The sequence below is a fragment of the Mugil cephalus genome, chromosome 19, assembly GCF_022458985.1.
Source record: "Mugil cephalus isolate CIBA_MC_2020 chromosome 19, CIBA_Mcephalus_1.1, whole genome shotgun sequence".
NCBI lineage: Eukaryota > Metazoa > Chordata > Actinopteri > Mugiliformes > Mugilidae > Mugil > Mugil cephalus.
In genome coordinates, this window is record NC_061788.1 from 1,805,818 (window position 1) to 1,814,297 (window position 8,480).

The following is an 8,480-nucleotide window of genomic DNA, read 5'->3' on the forward strand; positions in this document are numbered from 1 at the left end:
ACTCATTATTATGACGTATAGACTATTATAAAAATAGCTAAATCAGTCCCACAAGGATCAGTTTTAGTCCTGAATGCAAGGAGTTGCTCCCAAAGTATATGAATTTGAGTGAATTTACTCATAGAAGTGATTTAAGTAAAGTTAAGTGACGTAAAAGTGTATAAAATGTGTTTCAGGGTACTGCAGTTACCCGTAATTTTAATTTGAACATTAACTTTCTATTCACTAGGGAATGTATCCCCAGAAAAATAATGCTCTTTGGCCAATGAGACGAAGTAGAGACACATTGTCCATATTTATACTCGGGTAATTCTATTCCCCTAAGTCATACCCAAGAAAATACAACTTGAAAGCAGGAAAACATCAGAGATAACATATGTTCACAAACTATTCTTAATTTATTTTGTCAGAACTTGACAGAAATCTGAGGTTTTAAATCACAGACAGGTTGTTTCAACAATCATGAAATAATTCTTCAGCTTCATTCTCATCGGCTTAATGACAGAAATGAATCAACTTGATGAAAGATAATCAGGAATGCACAAGTTATTTACAAGATGTTGGAAGCGGAATTAATAGTAACAATAAACTATTGATCTGTAACATTATTGTAAAATCGGTGAAAAAAATTACAGATTATTTTCATTCATTGAAAACAGAAATATCTACCTGCTCATTTCAAATGATTCATGAAACAAACCTTTGACCATATTTACAAAAACATCCAAAATGATTATGTTCATTGAGAGTTAACACATTTCATCTGAATCAACACTTAAACTTGTCTGTAGGTTCGAACTAGTATAATCTTAAAATAAACTGAATAAACTGCAGATTATTCTGAGTCTAGACCTCAGTGTCTCTCATTTCATCATCGCTTCTGGTCAACCTGCTCCACATTCTTGCAGCGTACTGGATCCCACTCTGGAGGTGTTTGTTGACTTGTTGAGCCATTTCTTTCAACCTCTGAAACTTCTCTGTGTATCCTTTGATTTTCATCCTCTCGATGAAGAAGCCCAAATGGACATGAGTGGACACTGAATCAACATGCAGGGCAATTAGCTCTAGTCTTTCAACGTGTTGGTAGGCTTCCTCCAGCCACTTCTCTTTATCTTTTTCAAGATTTTCTATTTCTTGTTGAAGTTTTTTCAGAAGACTGGTTTTCTTTGCAGCTTCTGCTTTATTGCTTTCATACCTATTTTTCATGTCTGTCAGTGTTTTCTTGACCCTCCGTGTTTTTTCCACATAGACCCATTTGTCTTTGACATGAGCTGATGCCAGACAGTTCCTGCTACAAACGGTACAGCGGCCTTTCTTCATCACCTCACAGTGTTCAGGTTTCCAGGCCACTGTGCATCCAGGATAGTGACAGTTCTCCTCACAATGTGTGCAACAGACAGCTCCTTCAAAGAAGAACAGTCCCCACATCCTCCCATCAGTAGCTTCTAGTTCTTTGTAGGCCTCATCAACTTCAATAGTGAACTGTTTATTCATCTTCATTTCTTGTTCATGTTTCTTCAGAGCTTCTTTGGTCTGTCTGAGCTCTCTCTGTTTCATTTCAGTCATGTGAATTCTGTCGTTCAGGTTTTGGATGCAGGCCGTCAGTCTGATGCGTTCATTCAGAACATCCGCGGTTTCCTTCAGTTCCCGAGCAGCAGTTTTTTCCATGAAAGCAACGAGTCCCTTCATTCCTTCAACAGATATTTGATGTGCTTCTTCTAGTTTCTTTCTTTGTCTTTGCTGCGATCGGTCTTGATGCTGGCGGTTGTTAAACACGAAGTGAACGAGCTGTCCTTTATTATTTTTGGCACATTTAATCGTTGCGACTTTAAGGGCTTCAACGGCATCTGTAGGTGTTAGCCCGTCTGAATGTGTCATGAGAGCTACGATGTTTTTCTCCAGGTCTTTTCCAAACAGAGACATCACTGAATTAAAGACGTATGACAGTCGGTCACTGAGTCGATTGTCTGTGGCCTTCATCACCACACCCACAACATCCACTTCATGAACTCCATCCTCCGACCGAAACCAGTCAAACAATCTTTGATTGACGACGACATCATGTTCGATTGCTTCAGTGCTTCCATATCCAGGAGTATCGATGATGGTCAGAGAGTAGGGCAGAGTTTGACCCTCAAAACCAAAGATCTTGTACACGATCACATCTGTTGTCTGACTTTCTGATTGACTTTTTTTCTCCTCCCCCTCTAGGATATCGAACCAGACATCATCCTCAAACTTCACTCCCATGCTGTAGTTGACCAGAAAGTTGACCAGAGTAGATTTTCCTGCTCCTGTTTCACCAACGAGTAAGATGGTCTTATTGGGCATGTCCACATTTCTTCTACCAAATGTCACTCTTCTTAAAGTCCCAACAGGCTCTGTCTTTGTTGTCAGCTTGAAGCAGGAAGGAGATCCTTCTTGGATCACTTCACATTTTGGGATGATGCTTCTGAATTTTGACAATGTGTTAGTATCCCTGTAGTGGAGAAAACACATCCAAAAAAGTTATCAGACTATCTGTAAAGAGTTTGAAGCCACAAATAATCCACAGAGAGTCAGACAGATTGAAGACGACTGTTCCCCTCCACAAGAGTGGTCCACCAACAAACATCACTCCATCATAGTGGGAGAGGAACCAGAGGAACCCAGGGGAACTTCTAAGCAGCTAAAGGCCTCTCTCACATTGGCTGATGTTCATGTTGATGAATCCACTCAACAACCAAAGACACTGCTCTCTGTCCACAAAGAACATTTGGGACAATGTTCAGTGGACAGATGAGACCAGAGTAGAATAAAATTAGTTGACTAGACTCAGTCTGTGGTAGTAATAGATGTTTGGTTGTGTTGTGTCCTGGTGTCTCTGGTCAGTGTAGTTAATCTAATCTGAATCTCTGCTACTCCGAATCATCTGCAGAAACACCTGTACGATCATTTGGTGATAAAGTATGACTGTTTTTTGTTTGTTTGTTTTTTAGAACTTTAACAGTTATTCAGGTGACATAGATGAATGTATTTCTATTTTAAGCTGTGCACTCCAATAAGGAAAATATATAAGATTTCAAATAAATGTTAAATCACAGTCAAATTGCAAAGGCGTCCTCTCCTCTTCTTCTTGGTTTGATTCTTCAAAATCTGATTTCTAATGTAAGTGAGACTTTAATTTTCTGGTTAAACAATGTTAGGCTGCCATACTCTAATACTCTAGTGTCTCATTAACCTGTTCAGATTTACTTATCTGAGTAATAGATATATACATGGATGGTTAATTATTTTAATGTTACTCACGTTGCCATGGCCATTGTTGGACTGATTTGCACGATGAAGAAGGAGCAAGTGAATCAAGTCTGAGGACAAGAGAAAAAAATAGTTTCTGTCAAATACAACACTGATAACGGATCAATGGTTTACTACTAAAATAGAGGTTCTTGTCTCATGCAACAAAACTGTTACGTTGGTTAATTTAGGTCTACCACTTGACATTCATATTCAATAACAAACATTTGAAGTCATTTCATGGTTCATTCCATTCCAAACTTCCCCTAGAGTACAGCAGCATAACCTTATTTAACCACAAAATAACAGTCTCACTTAGATTAAAAATCTGTTTCTAAAGTATCAAACCAAGAAAAAGAAGAGAGGATGCCTTTGCAATTTGAAAATGATTTAACTTTTTCAAAAAAACCTTATTTGTTTTCCTTATTAGAGTGCACAGCTTAAAATGGAAATGCATGCATCCATGTCATCTGAATAAAGTAAAGTTCTATGAAAAAAAAAGAAAAAAACCCACAAAAGTCACAGACTTACTTTATCACCAAATGATCATTCAGGTGTTTCTGCAGATGATTTAGAGCTTCAGGTCACTGCACAGACCAGAGACACACAAGGAGACAACACAACCAAAGGGCTATTACTACCAGGGTCTAGTCACACTCAGAAACTCATCTTACGGCTTTATTGAACTTTCTTTTTTAGAAATAAGGAACTAAGAAAGAGAGAACTAGATTAAAGAAGACAACCGCACCAAATAGAAGCAGTTGGTGGTTCACTGTATGAACAGTACAACAGTCCTTCACAAATGCAATGTAAGCAGCCAGTACATGTGACTGGCAGAGACGAAGACGTCATCAGGTGGTCGAACCACTTCTTTTTCAGACAGACAACAAACTGCAAACAGCATCTTTTTTCCTGCTTCTCCTTTTGTCGCTTCCTTATTTCTGATGATTTCTTTCATAAATTCAAATTTGACAGGACAAGCTTGTGATTATAGAGTATACAAAGAATATTAAAACTTATCTCAGCAGCCTCAGTACTTGTAGTTGTCTCCTAAAAATCTCGTTATCATCTGAACACATTTATTCAATCCGAATGACACTCCCTTAGACCAACTGTAACTAACTACATGATTTCATGCAGATATTTTGAGACATTGTTGTTTTTTCTGAAACTTCAAATTAAAGTTCAACAAGATCTATGCATGAACACTACTCCTACATACTCCTGATGTAACGTGAGGACAGGACTCCTAATTATTGTTGTGCTAATTCAAGTGCAAATATAATGAGAAAGAACATTTCAAAAAGTCTCACTGCAGCCACCAGCACCATACATTACATCCAGCAAGAGCATCAATGTTGACCCAAGAAAATGGTAAAAAATATACATAAAAGATGTAAATATTAATCATTTTACTCACCTGAACTTAAGAAACTATTCAGAGTCCTCGTATTGCCCATATTGATGATCTGAATGTTTCCCAGGTTGGGTCAGGTTAACTAGAACCAGGAATATATCCAGCTTTTCCAAGTCCACCATGAAAATGTCTTTTTAAGAAGATCTGCAACCAAATCAATGGCCTCTCCTCCTTCCTCCATTGTGAGTTTAACAAATATGAAAATGTTAATGGGGATGATTTGCTTGTGCAGCTCTCAACAAATGAACATGTCCTGCTAGCTTGGTTTAAACACACCGGTTCTCTGACGTCCAATGACGTCCGTAGATCACAGAGAAGGAATAAAAATACCAACTGGAAATATGACTGGTTAAAGGAACAACGTTATTATGATGTGTTTCAGGTTCAGTCGTTAAGGTCCAGGCAGATACCTTTGACTTTGGCTGAAATATGACGATGGATAAATGTAAGTCAGCGATTTTGATGAGTGTTTTCATAGATGATATAGTTTTTGATCAATCACTGTTCAATGACCCTGATCATTTGGAGAACTTCTGAGATTATAATGGGTGTGTATTGCGACTTTGTAACTTGCTCTGTCTTTCACTTTCTGCTCGTCAAAGCATCGAGACGTACAGAATTTAAACTGTGAGCCTCTGAGCATGGTCACATCCACCTCTGCTCACCATTGACTGTAAAGATTTTGTCAGAAAAGCAGAAGGGACCCGTGTTTTAAACTCGCATGTGTCTCCAATATATTTAATCTAGAAAGACAAAAAACATATCAAAGTCTTCAGGAAGGTCTTACGACGCCCATGGTCTGCATGTTTTTCTTATAGGAGCTAACGTTTTGTCACAGCAAGCCCAAATGTGAGACCAGTGCAGAGGAAGAGGAAAAATTGCCCTTTTTCTTCACATTTCAGTCTCTGCCCAGCACGCAGAGTCAGTCTGATGCGTTCATTCAGAACATCCACGGTTTCCTTCAGTTTTTGAGGAGCAGTTTTTTCCATGAAAGCAACGAGTCCCTCCATTCCTTCAACCGATATTTGATGTGCATCTTCTAGTCTTTGTCTTTGTCTTTGCTGCGATCGGTCTTGATGCTGGCGGTTGTTGAACAGGAAGTGAACGGGCTGTCCCTCCTCATTTTTGGCACATTTAATATTTGCGTCTTTAAGGGCTTCAACGGCATCTGTAGGTGTTAGCCCGTCTGAATGTGTCATAAGAGCTACGATGTTTTTCTCCAGGTCTTTTCCAAACAGAGACATCACTGAATCAAAGACGTATGACAGTCGGTTACTGAGTCGATTCTCGCTGGCCTTCATCACCAGACCCACAACATCCACCTCATGAACTCCATCCTCTGACCGAAACCAGTCAAACAATCTTTGACTAACAACGACATCATGTTCGATTGCTTCAGTGCTTCCGTATCCAGGAGTATCGATGATGGTCAGAGAGTAGGGCAGAGTTTCATCCTCATAACCAAAGATCTTGTACACGATCACATCTGATGTCTGACTTTCTGACTGACTTTTTTTCTCCTCCTCCTCCTCTAGGATATTGAACCAGACGTCATCCTCAAACTTCACTCCCATGCTGTAGTTGACCAGAAAGTTGACCAGAGTAGATTTTCCTGTTCCTGTTTCACCAACGAGTAAAATTGTTTTATTGGGCCTGTCCACATTTCTTCTACCAAAGGTCACTCTTCTTAAAGTCCCAACAGTCTCTGTCTTTGTTGTCAGCTTGAAGCAGGAAGGAGATCCTTCATTTTCTTCACATTTTGAGATTCTGAATTTTGATGATGTGTTAGTATTTCTGTAGTGGAGAAAACACATCATAAGAGTCATTATAAATAATGGAAATCATTGTATGTGACCAGTACTCTCCACTCATTGGTAATTGCACTTATAAACAGTTTATAACTCAAAGTACCAGCCCTGCTCTGTTCGCCTAACTAACCATTATTACATTTCAGCGAGGCGTACAGGTTAATCTGTTTCCATCAATGTAATAAAACTCAGGTGTGGTTCAGTTCCTGGTTTAGTTTCTATGAATCAGGGACTTGTCTCATGTTTGTGCTGAAGTGTGTGATGAAAACGGACAAAGGAGCTTTGTGAGGAGCTCAGAAAAAGAGTTGTTGTTGCTCATCAGTCTGGAAGCCACAAATAATCCACAGAGAGTCAGACAGATTGAAGACGACTGTTCCCCTCCACAGGAGTGGTCCACCAACAAACATCACTCCACCATAGTGCATAGAGCTCACAGCAGATACAGATTGCAGAAGTATTACATAAAACTCAAACAACACTGTCAACAGGTCAGTAGGAGGCCTCTGAGGGATGACAAACTTCAGACTACAGCGAAGGCAATGTGTGTTTTCAAGTTTTCAGTGACAGTAGGAGAACTCCCTAAGGGACACCGGACTGACACAAGTCAATCCTCAAATTAGACAACAATTCAAAATGAAAAGTAGTTTCAGGAAAAGAAAAGTTGAAGAGGAAAAATTAAAAAGCAGACAGGTACTTTGATCTCCTGGTTTTCCTACCAATGTATTAAGCCATACACCAACACATCTTATCAGGTATTCTTCCATGACGTACATAGGAGTGTCCCTAATGAACTGGCCAGTGTATGTTTATTACAACATATTCTTGGGAAACATGTGTCTGTCATTTTCGTCCATATTTGTACTATAGGTGACACTGTGACTGAGTCTTTAGATTATCGTCCATGTTTGGAACCAACAACCAACCAAGTCGTGAGGTTCGGCTTGTTCCTGTAACCGTGCAACACTGCAGTGAGTTCTTCTTTTTAAATGTACATTTTAAATAACTAGTACAGATCATTACTTTTCTGCAACATTTTTCACCTAGGCCTTCAATGAAGTCCAACCTCATTCAAAACACGTCTTAATCCGATCGTTATGACGCCACTGCTAGAGAAACATTCAACATCATATGGACATGCAATAAAACATGTTTTGTCTCATGCACAGAGGTGAATGCCAGTAGGAGACCTCCCTAAGGGACGCCAGACTGACAAGGGTCAACCCTAAGGGATTAACTGAGGAACTACGGAGGAGAGACATTTAAATAAAATTCCACTTCTGCTCTTCCTTCTTTGATGTTAGCATCAATTAGCTTAGCTAGCAGAGCAGCGTGTCCAGGTCTACTGTCTCATTAACCTGCTCAGATGTACTTATCTGAGTAATAGATAGTAATATATACATGGCTGGTTAATTATTTTAATGTTACTCACGTTGCCATGGGGATTGTTAGCCTGAGATTTGCAGTGAGTGAATCTAGTCTGTGGACAAGAGAAAAAAATAGTTTCTGTCAAATACAACACTGATAACGGAGTAATGATTTACTTCTAATTTAGAGGTTCCTGTCTCGTGCAACAAAACTCTTACATTGGTGAATTTAGGTGTACTGAGATTCATATTCTTCTAAAAACAAGGCACTTGAGGTAATTTCATGGTTCATTCAGGAAGTTGCTCTTACCTGCGTCGCTGGCTCGTTGAATGGCAGCAGAGAGCAAGTCATCCTGGTTTTAGAGAAACACCCACACCCTTCCAAAGTTCAGCTTACAGTACAGCAGCATGACACTTAGATTAAAAATCTGATTCTAAAGGATCAAACCAAGAAGAAGAGGAGAGGACGCTTTTGCAATTTGACAATGATTTAATATTTATTTGAAATCTTATTTATCTTCCTTAGTTAAGTTAGTAAAACATGTCACATATTTATCGCCAAATGACCTTACAGGTGTTTCTGAAGATGATTCAGAGCAGCAGAGCTTCACTGCA

At 39.2% G+C, this 8,480-nt stretch overlaps 1 protein-coding gene across 3 annotated transcripts; it reads right to left on the reverse strand.

Moving 5' to 3' along the window:
• Window positions 1-381: 381 nt before the first annotated feature.
• On the reverse strand, window positions 382-8,277 carry LOC124996159. 3 transcript variants are annotated; one of them, XM_047568925.1, is made up of 4 exons: window positions 8,176-8,277; window positions 7,931-7,978; window positions 5,615-6,487; window positions 382-1,600 (listed from the first exon to the last, which is right to left on the reverse strand). In XM_047568925.1, exons 2-4 carry the CDS (start codon window positions 7,936-7,938, stop codon window positions 847-849), a joined length of 1,635 nt encoding a protein of 544 aa, XP_047424881.1. In that variant the 5' UTR covers window positions 7,939-7,978; window positions 8,176-8,277; the 3' UTR covers window positions 382-846. The 3 variants fall into 3 exon arrangements, with proteins under 3 accessions (XP_047424881.1, XP_047424880.1, XP_047424879.1); XM_047568924.1 differs by lacking the exons at window positions 5,615-6,487; window positions 7,931-7,978; window positions 8,176-8,277 and adding exons at window positions 3,289-3,347; window positions 3,808-3,863; window positions 4,697-5,600 and having other exon boundaries at window positions 382-2,479; XM_047568923.1 differs by lacking the exons at window positions 7,931-7,978; window positions 8,176-8,277 and having other exon boundaries at window positions 5,615-6,736.
• Window positions 8,278-8,480: the final 203 nt, after the last annotated feature.

Excerpts from the sequence above, each read along its gene's own strand:
- LOC124996159 (XM_047568923.1), bottom strand. The coding sequence starts at position 6,519 with ATGACTCTTATGATGTGTTTTCTCCACTACAGAAATACTAACACATCA. Across the intron at positions 1,601-5,614 it reads AATGAACGCATCAGACTGAC|GGCCTGCATCCAAAACCTGA; the intron begins TCTGCGTGCTGG and ends CATCAGACTGAC.